This window comes from Odocoileus virginianus, chromosome 15 (assembly GCF_023699985.2).
Source record: "Odocoileus virginianus isolate 20LAN1187 ecotype Illinois chromosome 15, Ovbor_1.2, whole genome shotgun sequence".
In the NCBI taxonomy this organism is placed as follows: Eukaryota; Metazoa; Chordata; class Mammalia; order Artiodactyla; family Cervidae; genus Odocoileus; species Odocoileus virginianus.
This window is the reverse complement of record NC_069688.1, coordinates 50,142,085-50,158,557: the sequence shown is the minus strand read 5'-3', so window position 1 is coordinate 50,158,557 and position 16,473 is coordinate 50,142,085. Positions and strand designations below refer to the sequence as shown.

Here is a 16,473-nt window from a genome sequence, read left to right as displayed (position 1 = left end):
CTCATTTTGCAGATGAGGACACTAAAGCATGGAGAGTTAAGCTGTCTAAATTTTCACAGGTAGTTAGAAGCAGAACGTGGTGTGCACCGACTGGTCTGGTTCCTGGCCGTATGCTCTTGATCTGCACAACCTCTTTCTAATAAAAGTAGCAATAATACTGACAGATTACTTAGCATTCTCACATGTGTTACCTTACAAGGAGAGCTCTACATGAATTACCTTATTTACTCTTCTCAGCATCCATGAGATAGATATTATGAGTATACATATTTTATAGATGAGGAAACAGATCACAAGAAATTAAGTAATTTGACCAACATTACTAACCAGTTACTAATGGATCCAGGCTTGAAGTCTAATCACTATGCTATATTTTGCCTCTATGCCTAGAATAGAAAAGTAATAATAATGGGATCCTTTATGTTATGTTATATTTGTTGTGTTAATTTATAATGTTATTTATGTTATGCTAAAAACTATAAACTTTGGATCATTCATAGAGTTATAAGCAGTTGTTATGAAAACTTTGGAAATACTATGTTCAAATTAAATGTATTATTATTTTAAGGTGACAAAAGTTTATATTCTTCTCTGAGTTTTTAAAGAACAGTATTTTGTGTTCTCTTATTTGATCTTTGTAATAACCCTAGTAAGGGAAACCGGTGGCTCAGAGTTAGAGAATCCTCCTGTAATGCAGGAGACACAAGAGATACTGGTTCGATCCCTGGGTCTGGAAGATCCCCTGGAGAAGGGAATATAACCCACTCCAGTATTCTTGATGGGAAAATCCCATGGAGTAGGAGCCTAGTGGGCTCCAAAGTCCATAGGGTCATAAAGAGTTGGACACGACTGAGCCTACTAGGGAAAGTTAGGTTAGACAGGATATCTTTATATCCACAAAAATTGTATAAAAATTAAGTAAGTCTACTAGTATCTTTCAGTTACTTAGTAACACAATTTGTTTAAAATACACAAGTGTATTGCTTTCATCATTACTTAAGGAATACAATAAGAATTCGAACTATAATGAATAAAATCTGGAGACTTGGGGAGAAAGTTTATTTAACTAAAAAAAAAAAAAAGGATCATTTCCGACATGCTGTTCTTTATGGCTTTATTAAAAGCTGCTCTAAGCTGTGTAGTTTGTATTTGGACCCATCATAAGTCTCCTTAGATCCATCCTCTTGGATGACACTAATAACGAGAAGGTTTGTTGGACATTTCCAAGCATTTGAACATTGTCCACATGCACTTCATGACAAGAGGCAGAGCTTCTGCTTATTAAATGAAATTCTGAATTGTTTTTCATTTCTGTTTTCCTTCACTGAATGGTTTTCCAACAGTGGATGTTCAAGTGACTCTGTTATGCAGAACAGCATCAGTTAAGTAGTGGACATCTACCTAATACTGCCAAAATTTTAGCAGTTTAAAGAAGTAAAATTAATTAGTCTAGCTGTGTTTGGCTTCAGCACTCCATTTTGTTATGAATCATTTGGAGTGGATCCTTTGGAGAATACTCAGACCATACCACCTGTGGCTGTAATTGCTACCTATAATTGCCTGTCTGCCCACCTAGATTGTAATCTTCTCAAAGGCAGATTGCCCTCCAAGACTAGTCTCACTCTCTGTGATGTTCCTAGCACTCTCCTATGCTGTATGGTGCTTATGAAATGCTAAGTATCTGTCCGTTTGAGAGGATGAACAAGATTGTGCCAAAGAATTACATACATCACTGCCTACATATTGAAACAATGATAGTAGGTTGAGGTGTGAAAAGCCAAATGCATATGAAATGTTGAAAAATTCTTATTATAGTGGGTTTCCCTGTAACTAGCACACGGCCTGGTGCACAGCAGGCCCTCATAAATGTTTATTAATTTAATCCACTGAACTGTGTCAAGTAACCATGCCCACCATATCTGCTATTCTCATTAACATATGAACTTGAGTCTCAGGAGAATTCACCAACATTCATAAAGCTCAGATAAGTAGAAATGATAAATTATCATATAATGCTATCATGCTTCTTTATCTATATTCAACCTTTTTTTCCTTCAGGAGATTTTAGTGTGTGGCCATTCCTTGGAAGTGAATATAACCACAAACCTGGACTTCTTCCTAAGTGTGGCTCAAGTTCAACTCTTACGTCAGTTAATAGTAGCAAATATGACTGGACTGGAACCATCAAACAAAGCCACAGAGGTAACTCTTACCTGATTTTGATTAGGCTTACTGCATTTGTGCCAACTTTACAATGATAATAGAAAAACAATAATCAAATGCTTTCGGCTAATTATTCTATATTTAAGTTTATTCAAAATATGTATATAAATCATTTTGGATTGGTGTTCTTTATTTTTGAAATTTGCTTGGCCTTTTTTCCCATAATTCATCATGCACCTTTGCAAAATTGCTGTGGCCCAGGCCCAGAAAAGTCACTGTTAAAAGCATGATTTTATTACCCTGCTGCAGTTTTTAAAGTACAGTGCACAAAACCTGGTATAGCTTTCACTTACTCAGATCCATTACAGGGACGGGGCCCCTTTTGGAAATGAACTTTGTAAGAGTACAATGGGAATGGCTTCAAAAAATAGCTTCTAAAGCATTTGTTTCCCATGCTCAGTGAAGAATGGACATAATCAAAAAACTTGAATGCCTGCCTAGAATTTTAATTTTGATCCAGTGTACATTGGAAGCCTGCATTGTAACCACAAAGCATGTCAACATGAAACAAAGAAAGCTGCTTGTTAGATGCTTCTCAAGATATTGTTTCTTTGCTTTTTGTTTCCCTACTGTTATAATCACATCTGTACTTACAGTAATTAATTATTTTATAAAATCTGTAATGAAGAACCTGTTTATCTATGAAAATGTCATTTCTTATATTTTTGTCATGAGTTAGATGCAGAAGTCTCTTAAGTGTTGTTTATTAAGAAGGAAGGGAAGGAGGAGGTGTTCCCTGAGAGCCTCTTGATACTAAGTGTGCCAGGTATTTACATGTAAGTTAACTCATGTATCTTCAAGCATGTTATTAACAACCACTCTGGGAGCCAGATGTGAGCATTATCACCATCTTACAGATAAGACATTGGGGCTCGGAGATAGTAAGGGACCTGCCTGAGAGCATACACACATCCCTAAAAAATGGTGAATCAGAGTATTTAAATCTTGAAGCAACTTAGGTTGGAAACAAACTCCTATATTATTTGTGCCAATTTTATGAACCTGTCATGTGACAGAATCTGTCATGTGAAATCTAACTCATGGATTTCTGATGTGTTTTAGGAATTTACAGAACTTAGCAACTGGTTGCTAACTATTTACCTACCTATTTCTAATATCTATTGGTAGGATCTGGTTTCAGTAAATAAGGCCCACTTAGAGTTAGATTACTAACGACTCTTTCCTGAATGTCAAGTCTTTTCTCACAGTTTCATAAACAAGCTAGGATTGGTTTTGCTATTTTAAAAATATGTCTGTGGCCCTTTATTCCTTCTTGGAGATAATATTAAAAGTACAGACAGTATACTGAGATACAGTACAAGCAGTACACTGCAAAATGATTAATATGGTAAAATTCATTTTATGTATGTTCTACCACGATTGGAAAAAAAACAAGTACAAATTCCAATGAGGGAAGACAGTTCGTTCCTTTCCACCGCCTCAGTAAGGTATGTCTGTGACATTTCAGTATTAAAAAAAAGATCTTCCATGAACTAGAATATTTTCTATTCATAAATGAGTAACATAACTCATATCTGATACATAAATATATTGTAAAGAATTGGTATAATTTCTTCCTTAAATGTCTGATAGAATTCACCAGTGACCCATCTAGACCTGAAGCTTTCTGTTTTTGAAGTTGATTAATTATTGATTCAACTTCTTTAATACGTGCAGGCCTATTCAGATCCTCTGTTGCTTCTTATGTGAGTTTTGTTAGGGTCTGTCTTTCAAGGAGTTGGTTTGTTTTCTTCAAATGGTATGGGCTCGGACATAGTATTTCTTTTATTCTTTCAGTTTACGTAGGAGCTGTAGTTATGTCCCCTCTTGCATTTCTGATGTTAGTAATTTGATTCCTCTCTTTGGGTTGTTTTTTTTTTTTTTTTTAATAATTTATATTTTTATTTTGGTCTGTGCTGGGTTTTCATGGCTGAGCGTGGGCTTTCTCTAGTTATGGAGAGTGGAGGCTTCTCTCTAGTTGCTGTTCACAAGCTTCTCATTATGGAGCGCAGGCTCAGTAGCTGTGGCACACAGGCTTAATTGCCCCATGATATGTAGAATCTTCCTGGACCAGGGATCGAACCTGTGTCCCCTGCATTGGCAGGCAGATTCTTAACCTCTGGACCACCAGGGAATTCCTCTTTGGGTTTTTTGTTTGTTTTTTAGATTTTGGTTTTTTTGGTTAGCCTGGCTTAGAGGGTTGTGAACATTACTGATCTTTTTAAAGAATCAACTCTTGGTTTTATTTATTTATTTTTTGGATTTACTGTTTTCAATTTCATTGATTTCTGCTCTAATTATTATTTCGTTTTCCCTGCTTACTTTTAATGGTGTTAATATTTTCAAAAAATGTTTTACAAGATTTCATTTAAAACATTGTTTTAAAAACTATTCAGGAGCATGAAATGGAGATTTTGTTACTAGAGGAAACATATCTACAGTATAAACAAAGAGGAAGAAAGATGGATAGGTCTGAAAATCGAAAAGAAAACAGTGAACCAATCTAAGGATTATTGCTAGAACCAAGATTTAATATTATTTTTACTTATATAGACAACTAACATATAATAAAACTTTCAAGTGTATAACTAAAAGAGACCCTTTCAGGTAATAAAATGACCAGCTGATTATAATCCAATATTTTTGCTCTAAAAATGTACTCACTGCCTAGTGATCAGTGTATATTTGTACACTTTCATTTTCAGTGTTTCCTTCAAGTGTTATGACTTCCATGATTTCTAGTTCCCAGACTATGCAGTTTCTTCATTGTAAATTAACCTTTTCTTATTTTTCTATGCATATATGACAGGCTGAGAAAATACATAATAAAAATAAACATGTAGTAATCAAAAGTGAAAGTCACTTAGTTGTGTCCAGCTCTTTGTGACCCCATGGACTAAACAGCCTTTCCCTTCTCCAGGGGATCTTCCCAACCCAGAGATCGAACCCAGGTCTTCTGCAGGCAGATTCTTTACCAGTTGAGCCACAAGGGAAGCCCAAGAATACTAGAGTGGGTAGCCTATGCTTTCTCCAGCAGATCTTCCCAACCCATGAATTGAACCGGGGCCTCCTGTGTTGCAGGGGGATACTTTGCTAATTGAGCTATCAGGGAAGCCATTATTCAAAAAGCCACAATTAATTCCATATTACAAAGTACATGTCCTTCTATATTCTATAGTCCGTGTCTCTATGATAACATCTGGCTCTATAGCACTAGTACAAGAGGAATGTTATTTGGTTTCTTATATCTTAGTTCACTGTCATTTACATGAGGTTGGAAGTTCACCTCTGAGATAACTTCATAATCAAATCTAAATGTACGGTTCTAATTTTTCTCCAAAAATAGAGCTCTACTACTCATCCATGGTTTCTTTTCTAATGTTTTAGCAGGGCAAAATTGGTTTACTCTTTAGCAGATTCTTTACCTTTTTATAAGGTGGTCTAGGTCCCATAAAGGTCCAATTGTATAAAAGTGGTTATTAGTAATATAATCATAACATTCATGAAAGAAGAATTAACAAGGGAGCTACTTTAACTACTTGTACCAGTAAGTGTCAGGAAACTTTTGAAGGAGATAATGACTTAACAAAGAGTTAACTTTAATTTGTGCAATTCTGTTTATGGGCTAGTAATGCAGAACATTTTTATATGATAATAAAAGGAAACTAAACATCATCTTAAGTATTCCTAAAGCTGTTGGTATTCAGGACATTATAAGGCATTGATAAAAAATAAAACAAAAAAATAGACTTTTTTTAAGGGCTTCCCTGGTGGCTTAGCGATTAAAAAATCCGCCTGCAGTGCAGGAGACCCCGGTTCGATTCCTGGGTCGTGAAGACCCCCTGGAGAAGGGATCGGCTGCCCACTCCAGTATACTTGGGCTTCCCTGGTGGCTCAGCTGGTAAAGAACCTGCTGCATTACAGGAGACCTGGGTTTGATCCCGGGTTGGGAAGAGCCCCTGGAGAAGGGAAAGGCTACCCACTCCAGTATTCTGACCTGGAGAATACTTTTTAAACATTTTATTCCAGTTGCAGTCACACATACACACACAAAAATACACCATAAAAAGATAATTTGTACAGGATTTCAGAGTATTACAGTGATTTAAACTGAGATGAAAGCTAAATAATCTATCTGAAGTCTGTAGAATTATAAACAGTATAGATAAGATACTAAAACTACCCTGTTTACTTGAAATGGTTAAGTTTTTAATGTAATGCTAATTTTTTTCTCGAAGTAGTGCATGAATTTTAACAACCAAGTGTTGCTAAACTAAATATATCATGATAGTGTCAGTATGTTAGTATCCCCTCAGTCATTTTTAACTCTGTAAGCTTTTTCTTCTGGTATTTATCTCCATCTTTCTGAATAAAATGAATAGACTAACATCTCTTGGGCTTCCCTCATAGCTCAGTCAGGAATGAATCTGCCTGCAATGCAGGAGACCTGGGTTCTATTCCTGGGTTGAGAAGATCCCCTGGAGAAGGAAATGGCAATCCACTCCAGTATTCTTGCCTGGAGAATCCCATGAACAGAGGAGCCTGGTGGGCTACAGTCCATGGGATTGCAAGAGCTGGACACGACTTAGCAAAAAAACCACCACAACATCTCTTAATTTACTTATTTTAGCATTACCTATTAATTTTCTTTTACTGTAGGTGAAGATTCCATTTCTTTTATACTTCTCTTCCACTCTTACATTTTCCCAATATTCTTATATTATGTTTTTAAAATCAGTATGAATTGTTTTTGTTATAAAGACTATAATGTGATTATATTTCCTCTCCTATATTCTTCTGTTTTCCCTAAAGTTAATCATTTCCACATTCTTTATATTTGCTCAGGTTTTTTTTATTGTTGCTAAATCTCTGTGTCTTCTTTCTCTCTACCCTGATCCCAGCTCTCACCAATACATAATACCTGATACATAATTTAATTTTTTATACTTTGTGACTTATAGTGTCATCTCTGCTTTTCCTTTAAAACGGTTTTTCCTAAAGTTTTACTTCTGCCTTCTTCCTGGACCAGTAGTCCTCTCAACTTGCTGCAAACTTGACACAACTGATTCAGATTAGAGAAGGTTGTGATTTTTTAGGGTAATGGTAGAATGTTGGGGAATTATTGGTAATCAAATAAGTAATGTTTTTTCTGGGAATATAAATGATTAAAATTGCCAGTATCTTTATCCCACCATTCTAAAATGTTAAATATTTTGAGTCCTCTATTGAAGTAATGATAGTATAGAAAAATATTGTAATATGATTCATTACACATGCCTAAATAATATAGTTTACTTGGATGTTTTTACAGTTTGCTATAAAATAGGATGTAATAGGTTGGACTTTCTTGAGCAGTGACTGAGTATATACCCTAGGAGTGGTGACAGATGTTGTTTTTTGGTATTATTACTATTATTGTTTTAGCTTGGAAATCATCTGCTTTGGAGTTGTTTCATTTTAGGAATGGAAATTCTGAATTTTTTAGTCAACGGTGTAAAATTCTTACAAGACATACTTGACTAACCTAAGGATTGCTGGAGGTCGTTGGAACTTGGAACTTAGAAGTAAAGAAGAGAACAGACTTTGAGTGGTGGTGTAGTAGCCGGTGTTTTCTGGAGTAGAACTTTAGGCAAGATGAGCAAAACAAAGGCAAATGTACCCTGAGAACACATTGAGTGGAGGTAGGGTTTGAAAGCAGGAACTAAGGCTGGTTTGGGAGAGGATGTTGATGTTCTGGTTCTGTCTCAGTGCTTCCTGTCTTGAGGTAGACATGAATGGGAGAGGCCATTTCAGAGTTCACGTATTTCTATAACCTTTCTCTTTAGAAAAGAACAGAGGGGTTTTAGATAACATGCTTGTGGTATCTTTCCATTAGCATTACTATGCTGAGTGTTTGTTTCCCTTCAGAGGCATCTGGATGGACCACTTGTAACCAGGCAATAAACCCAAGCCCCATAAAATAAGAATTTAAGCAGAGCCTTAAATGTTCATGAGGGCCTGGGAGGAAATACCTTGATTTTCTTCAACCGTAGACCTGGAAATGATATTAAGTATATTGCTACCTATTCTCAGAGCAGTAAACTAGAAGTGTCAGATAAGCTCTATTTAAAACTAGTGCTGTAATAACTACTCAGAATAAGCAGAAAACTAGGTGGTCAGAGATCTGGCTTCATAGAGAAGTTGGCTTTAAATAGAGAAGAGTGACCTGCCCTATGTACTCAGTAAATGTTGAACCCTTCCTGTGTGTCAAATACTGTTATGGGTACTAGGGTAACAGCATTAAACAAAAGAGGTAAAGTTTCTGATTTCATTTTCTGGTGCTCATATATTCAGAGGTGAAGATAGATAATAATAAATAATTGGAACTAGATCAATATATGTTGATACCTACATAACTAGTAATAGATGATTATATATAAACATATGTATATACATGCATGTATACATATGTACAAACTCATCCATGCACATAACTAGTTGCATTCATTACTTACCATTTGCCCAGAATTAGTCATGTGGTCACACTTGGCTGCAAGAGAGGCTGGAAATGTAGTCTTTCTAATACAAGACCATATGCCCTGCTAAAAAGCATTTTATCATCAAAGAAGATAATGAATATTGGGGTACACCTGATGGCCTAAGCCACAGAGACTTCAGGGTCACCTGGTATTCAAAGCTAGGATAGTCCTTAGAAAGCAACCTTTGCTCTCCTCAGTACTTTGAACATATCCTAAAAAGTTCTACACCATATAATTTTACAGATCGTTCAGTGCTGTTATAGAGACAAGTATTATCTTTACTCGGCATTTCTAACTCTCATCTGCTAATAGAATTCCCTTTCCTTTGGCTAAACAACATTCTCCTAGTAATACTTCATGTGGTTTTGTTAGGGAATCCCATTTCAGGGTAGACATGAGACAAAGGACTGGTTAGTTATTGTATCAATCTCTCTGACCCAGTTATTGGTCCAGATATGGGCAGTTTACGACCCAGAGTGCAGTGTTGCATATGAAGACACTGTTAAGAATGAGTCATCTCTGCTAGGGATCATTAAGTTCAGATGTTGTCATACTGGAGCTTTCTTTGACCGCTGCCCCACTCTTCTTCTCTACCGTCACATGAAGAAAACCTGTGTCAGAAAAGAGATGATGAAACTTACAGAAATGAGCAAAACTGAGAGAAAGAGAAAATCTTTGACATCATCTGAGTGCCTTGACATGGTCAAGTGAGTTATAGAGAGAAGTATTCTACTTATTTCTAGGAAAGTCTCCATGTTCTTTTTACTCCTTGAAATAACAGCAGTGGAAGTGACATGTTACTTGTTACCATGTGGTGACAAACATGGGAACAAAAACCACACAATGAGGTTAGCACAGTGGGTAGCGTAATCCTAAAATTTATATATATATATAATTTAAAAAAGTTTTTTAAAAAGAACACACTTTTAAAAGGACTAAACAGAACGGTGAGAGGGCTAAGATTGCCCTGGGTTGTATTCATAGGGCTGCAGTAATTACTCCGTTATTCCTGAATAGCAAGTAATCATCTTATTAAGCCTACTTACAGAGGGAGTGTATGTAAGGAGTAACACATGCTTATTTTCAAATCAGTGTTTTAGAGTAAGTAAAACTTTTGTAGCAAAATAAAAACCATATTTTTAGGGGTAAAGAATGGAACCACATCATTGGGGATCTGAAGGTGGAGGTTCTTTGATCCACACACTGCAGATCCTGGCGAGGAGCGTAGACAGCTTCTAAGACTAATTGAGCATTTCTTCCTTTGCCTTCTTGCCTTCCTCCTCTTCCTCCTCCACTTAACCACTTGGTTTTAGGCACTTCCTTAGCTCTCCTTCCTTTTCAGTCTCCGGCAATGACTCACTTAGTAACCTGTTCCATGCCTGCTTCAGTACCTTTTCTTAGACTCTGACAGCTCTAAATTTTTTTTTTTTAAGGAAAATATTATTTACCCAAAAAGTTAACTTTAGTGATCGTAAAATAAACAGTTCTTAGTCCATATTTCTTCAGATTTCTAAAATAATGGCTGTTTCCACCAAAATAAGGTTACTGTGCACCAAGAAATTTGCTCTTATTTGTTGTATTTGACTCCTCCATACCTATTTAAGGAATTAAGAACCCCATAAAGCAGTGTATCCAGCTATCCATGAAGCATGATAAAATTACAATTAAAAAAAAAAGTTAAAATCAAACTGGTCAGATAAGATGAAGGTCCCTTAGCTACAGCTCCATCTAAAGACTTCTATTCCCTCTCTTCTGTGCTTCTCCCTAGGCCTCCTTGTCTGTTCTGTGTTTATATTTCTTCCTGTCTGTGCTAAGTTATATGCCTTCTTTCTGATCTTGAAATCTCTCTCTCTCTCTCTTACGTATTTCTCTTTAAATTTTCAGCACTGTCTTTAATACCTTATTCCTTATGGTATTCATATGTAAGGTGAAAGAAAGCTCTAGGAAAATAGGTTATAGCTAATTATTCTCTCTTCTGAGTCAAAATATGATAAAAAAAAAAAGCTAGCTGTTCAAAATAACTGAGAGTCAGTGATTTGCTTGGTTTCATATCTGACAGTCTGTACTTTTCTAACAAGCAGACTTTTGGACTTTCAATTACTTTTACATGGAAGAATCGACTTTAAAAAAATATTAACATCAGAGCCATGGGAATGTATATAATTCTCATCTAAGATTTCATACATTTTAAAATTGCTTATTTCTAGACCTTTGGCTTTTCATCAAAGGTTTTCTGTAGAAAATGACTAAAAACCCTCTCACAGAGTATAAAGATATATAAAATAAACACCAAGACCTAAATCAAATAATCTTCCTTCTACCCTTTTTTAAGATTCCTGGACTTCAGCAAATGTGCCATAGGTGCCTTTATACCTTTCTTTATAAAAATTGGCCTGTTCAGTAATGTACCATTGGACGACACAAAAGTGCACTGGGAAGACTGAAGTATTCTGTATATTGATTGTGGCAGTCGTTACACAACTGTAGACACTCATCAAATTAACTGTATATTTTAAAAAGTGAATTTTATTACCAACAAATTACATGCCAGTAAACCTGACTTAAAAACGTTTGACCACTTAGTAACATAGCTTTGGAAGACACAAAAATCCACTCGCAACAGTGATCCCCGTTAGTGTCAGAGTGTCTGTTACTGAAGTTCTGAAGTGACTGCTCAGTGTCTGTAACACCAGCTAACACTTACTGGGTGCTCACCACGTGCCAAGTGGTCTAAGTATTGTAGGTAGTTTAACTCCTTTAGTCCTTAGAGTAACCCTGTGAGTTTGGGACTCTTTCTTAAACTGTACTGGTATGGAAACTGAGTGTCAAGAAAGCCCTGTAATTTGCACCAGATTGTATAACTAATAAGTATCAGAACCAAACTATTCCCCCTACCCCCCGCTTGAGAACATATTGGTTAAAAGTGCTGTTAGTTCAGTGACCTAACTGGTATGAATATGAGTGTTTTAACAGGGATAATCAAGCAAACACTTGTTTATACAGGCCTTGCTGTTCTTATATAAAGTTTACCTCCGATTGTGTTATAGTAGTAAGCCCCTGAAGGATCTAACACAAAAGCATGACATCATCGGAGTGTACTTGGGAGGTGGATTGGCTGGGAGACCAGTGGCAGCTCCAGACGATGAGAGTCCAAAACTGAAGCACTGATTTAGGGAAGAGGAGGAAGGCCACTATTGGGCTAACTCTTCATTTGCTTGAAAGGATGTATAAAAGGAGGAAAGTCCTAGGAAAATAGGTTCTCACTAATTCAGTATTATTCTTTGAGAATGAAACTGTGATAAATGGGCTGGTTTATCTCAGCACATGTTTTAGAGAAAAGATAGGGCTCTAGATCATTCTTTCCCCAGATCTTCTAAATTGTATGACAAAAGGCAGTGACTCTCCTGCTACATGTTTGCTTCTAGGTGTCTGCTCTACTTGAGTTCAAAGACCACAGTTTGAAATCTCCCTGCACTTTGCACCTACTTGAACTCTTAAATACTCAGCTCACTATTTCATATATGCCCCTAAATAAAAATGTTGAACTGTTGTCATTTTAGAAGTTCAAGAGAGGGTTATTATTTGTGCTTTTTGGTTCTATTTTTAAGTATGGAAAAGACAAGTATGTTTAAATGTCAGTGAGAAAGATTCAGTTGGAAGAAAGGTTGAAATATGTTGTGATTAGAAGGGAAAATCAATAGTGTAACATTCCTAAAATAACAAGAAAATAATATGAGAAAAAGGTAGAGGAGTTGACACCTCCTCTAATGTAGCAGAAGGAAAGATAGAATGGATGGTCACATATGTAAGAAGATTTAAAAGTTTAATAATACGGATTTGGGAGTTGAGGAGGTGTTCATTTGATATTTTACTCCATGAAATAGAATGTAAGGACATCTGTTGGGGCTTCTCTGGTGGTTCAGTGATAAAGAATTCACCTGCCAAGCAGGAGACATAGATTCGATCCCTGGATCAGGAAGATCCCCTGGAGAAAGAAATGGCAACCCACTCCACTATTCTTGCCTGGGAAGTCCTCAGAGGAGCCTGGTGGGCTGCAGTCTGTGGGGTTGCAAAGAGTCAGATTCAACTGAGAGACTGAACAGCATCAACAAAAGGACATCTAAGAAATGGTGCAGGGTTCAAAAAATTGAGATGGGGGCCTGGAAGCTATGTATTCTTTTGAAACTTTTAATTTTTTACCTAGCAAATGTAAATCGGGATCCTTAAAAATGCATACAAATAATAGTGAGATATAAAGGTTTCTTGAAATAAGACCAGAGAAACAGAAACACAGTGTAAATTTGAGCTACAAGGACTGAACCTCGGATTTGGCTCTTAATATCCTGGCAGCCTGAACAAAAAAATCAGATACTAATAAATTGCTTAAAAGTTTTACTGATTTTTGGAATGTATAGATCTTTAAAAATAATTTTTATGTTTTAAAATAGTTTTAGATGTACAGAAAAGTTGCAAATATAGAGAGTTTCCGTATACCCTGCACTGTTTCTCTATTTTCAACAAAAAATGTCCCCAGTATGGACATTTGTCACAGCTTATAAACCAGTGTTTAAGCATAATTATTAACTAAAGTCTATTCTTTACTCAGATTTCCTTATTTTTCACTAAGAAGATTTTACTAATGTTTTGTTTCTATTCCTGGCATCCATCAAGGATACCACAGTACATTTAGTTATGTGTCCAAAGACTCCTTAGACTATGACAGTTTCTCATATTTTCCTTGTTTTTGATGACCTGTCTTGAGCAGTAGTCAGGAGTAGAATGTCCTTTAATTTGGATTTGTCTAATGTTGATGAGGGTATATCCACATAAATCATTTGGAAATTCTTTTGTACTGGAGATTGTCTATTCACCCACTGAAAATTTGGAAAAATCAATTAAATAGTATAGATTGCAACTGTAGTTAATCCCTTATAGGCCAGCATTTCTTTATCCTCTTCGAGCTTTGGTATCTCCATCTACAGAATGAGAGGTTTAGACTATGCGACTGACCTTCACCTCCCTTCCTTGTCTTTTCATTGATGTCTTTGTTGACCGGAGGAAAAGCCCAAGGCTGACCTCCAGTGGTTACCCATACTGCTCTGTAAGAAATAAATGCCTGTTAATTGAGATGAGTTGGAACAGATAAAGCAACACTCAGAAGCAAGACAGTTTCTAGTTTTTTTCTTCACTTATTAGTTGATTGCAAGTCTCAGTTTCTCTATGATATGACTAATTTCTGTCTAAAAGTGACCCAGAAATGTCTTTTTCTGTTCTTTTGAAATTTCAGCCATTTGGAAAGAAATGAGTCTGAACTCTTTTTGTCAACATATAGGTAACTCTGATTCTGTATATGATCACTTCAAAACATCACTTCGGCTGTAAAGATTTTTCTTACAATAGTTTAGTTGTTTTTTCAGTCATTCATTTAGTTTTCCTAAGCTGTTTTCTGAAGTTGACTTTCCTTCTTTTTCATTTTTTTCCCCACATAGCTTCTCTCTTCTCATGAAACACATATTCACATGAACTCTAGTTTCCCCTTTCCCCAAATAATCTTAGCATATATTGTGAACCTGTGGAATTTGAAAGTATTTCTAATGGGGAAGTTCCTCTAATATTATCTTTAACATTCTTCAAGGGGAGGATATAGGTTTCCGGGGATCTGAATTTGGCCCTTTTTAGAAAGAACAAATTACCAATATAAAATTAAGTTTAATGTCTTATGCAGGCAAAAGTACTTGAAGCTGAAACTTTCTATTAACTTAATGCTAAATCTCTCTCAACCAGTTGTGGATGAGAAATGACATTACCACTGTATTAGTTTTCTGTTGCTCCTGTAACACATTACCATACATTAAATAAGCTTAGAACAAGACAAATTTATTATCTTTTTCTTCTGTTTGTCAGAAGTCTGACACAAGTGTCTCACTGGACTAAAATAAAGGTGTCAGCAGGACTCTAGTTGTTTCTGCAGGTTATAGGGAAGAATCCCCATCCTTGCCTTTTCTAGTTTCTGGAACCTGCCATTTACAGCATGGTCTCTTCCTTCTATCTTTAGTGCCAACCATGGCAAGTCAGGTTCGTCTTAAACCATATCTCTATAACCTTTATTCTGTCATTGCATCTCTCTAGCCATAGCAAGGAAAATCCTCAGCTCTTAGGAACTCATGTGGTTTGATTGGGGCCACCCAAATAACCCTGAATAATCTCCCCATTTCAAGATCTGTAACCTGAATTACTTTTCCAAATCCCCTTTGCCATGTCAAGTTCACAGGTTCTGGGATTAGGACATGGACATGTTAAGTGGGCCATTATTCTGCCTAACATAACCACATTGGAGAGAAGTCTCTTTCCACTTGATGATAATGACCAGTGACATATTTTTACCGATTTGAAAAAGCAGCAGGAAACTACGAAATTCAGACAAACCTAGGCATCTTGTCCAGAATCAAGCAACATATCAAAAATCCTAATTGTAACTTTTGAAGGAAGACATGGTATAGAGCAAGTGTTAGAGATTGCTTATTGTGTATCCAATTTGTATTTTGGAGGTTAGTGTTAACAGTGTTGTAGCAATTTGCCCCTGACTTAAAATAGCGATCTTAATGACATAATTATATTTTCCAAAACAAAAATGATTATTGGCATTGTCATATTGTTTGTTGTAAATCTCTTCAATGCATGGCTTAAGGGAAGACAGGTTGGTTCTCATTCTCATATCTGCTTCTGTATTCAGTCTGTTGGAATATTTGTTTTCATTGATGTATAGGAAGGAAAATCCACCCTCACAAAGATATGTAGTCAGATATGTATTAAAGAGTACTTTAATAACCTTTAAGGTAATTGTGGGTATTCTTCTTTGGTACACAGTAAAATGTGAGATATGGCAATTTCTTTCTTATCTGTTTTATTGACAGCTTTTTAAAAGATATAATCCACATACCTTACAATTAAGTCATTAAAACATGCAATTCTTTGACTCTTAGTATATTCAGAATTGTGCAACCATCAGAATTATAAATTGTGATCAAAAATAAATTTTAGAACATTTTCATAGCCCAAAAAATAAACCCGGTACCCCTTAATCATCACCTCCCAGTTCTACTGACCCCTTCAGCCCCAGGTAACCACTAATCTACTTTGTTCTCTACAAATTAGTCAATTCTGGACATATCATATAAATAGAATCATAGCTATTGTGACCCTTGATGGGTGGCTCATTTTGCATAATGTTTTTATCATTCATCTATGTTTTTGCCTTTATAGTTGGTTCGTTTTTTTCTATTGCTAAGTGATGTTCCATTGTATAGGTATATGTATCACCTTCTTAATGCGTTATTCACTTGGTGGACCTTTGGCTTTCTCCACTTTGGGGCTATTGTGAATAATGCTGCTCTGGGCATCCATGGGCATGTTTCTGTGTGGATATATGTTTTCATTTGTCTTGAGAACATACGTAGGAGGGACATTGCTGGATCATATGATAACTCAGTGTCTAACCACTGTCATTTTTTAACAGGTTAGTTACAATATGTAATTTGAATCTATAGCAATGAACTTTTCTTATTTCATTATGTTAAAATTCATTGGTTTGTCTTACCTTCTAGTGAATCTTTTATCCATGCATGATTTTGTAACATCATGTATTGCTCATTGGAAAATATTTACTTAGTTATGCAACTCTTCCTAAAGTGGACACATTTTATTCAGTTCAGTTCAGTCACTCACTCATGTC

General features: G+C 36.0%; 1 protein-coding gene across 8 annotated transcripts in view; it reads left to right on the top strand.

Moving 5' to 3' along the window:
- The window catches only part of VPS13B (vacuolar protein sorting 13 homolog B), a 780,541-nt gene that overhangs the window by 485,001 nt on the left and 279,067 nt on the right, over positions 1-16,473 (top strand). For all 8 annotated transcript variants that reach the window (XM_070477337.1, XM_070477338.1, XM_020914637.2 and 5 more), the window contains one exon: positions 2,059-2,202. In XM_070477337.1, the coding sequence (XP_070333438.1) occupies positions 2,059-2,202 (144 nt within the window). The remainder of the gene's footprint in view (positions 1-2,058; positions 2,203-16,473) is intronic.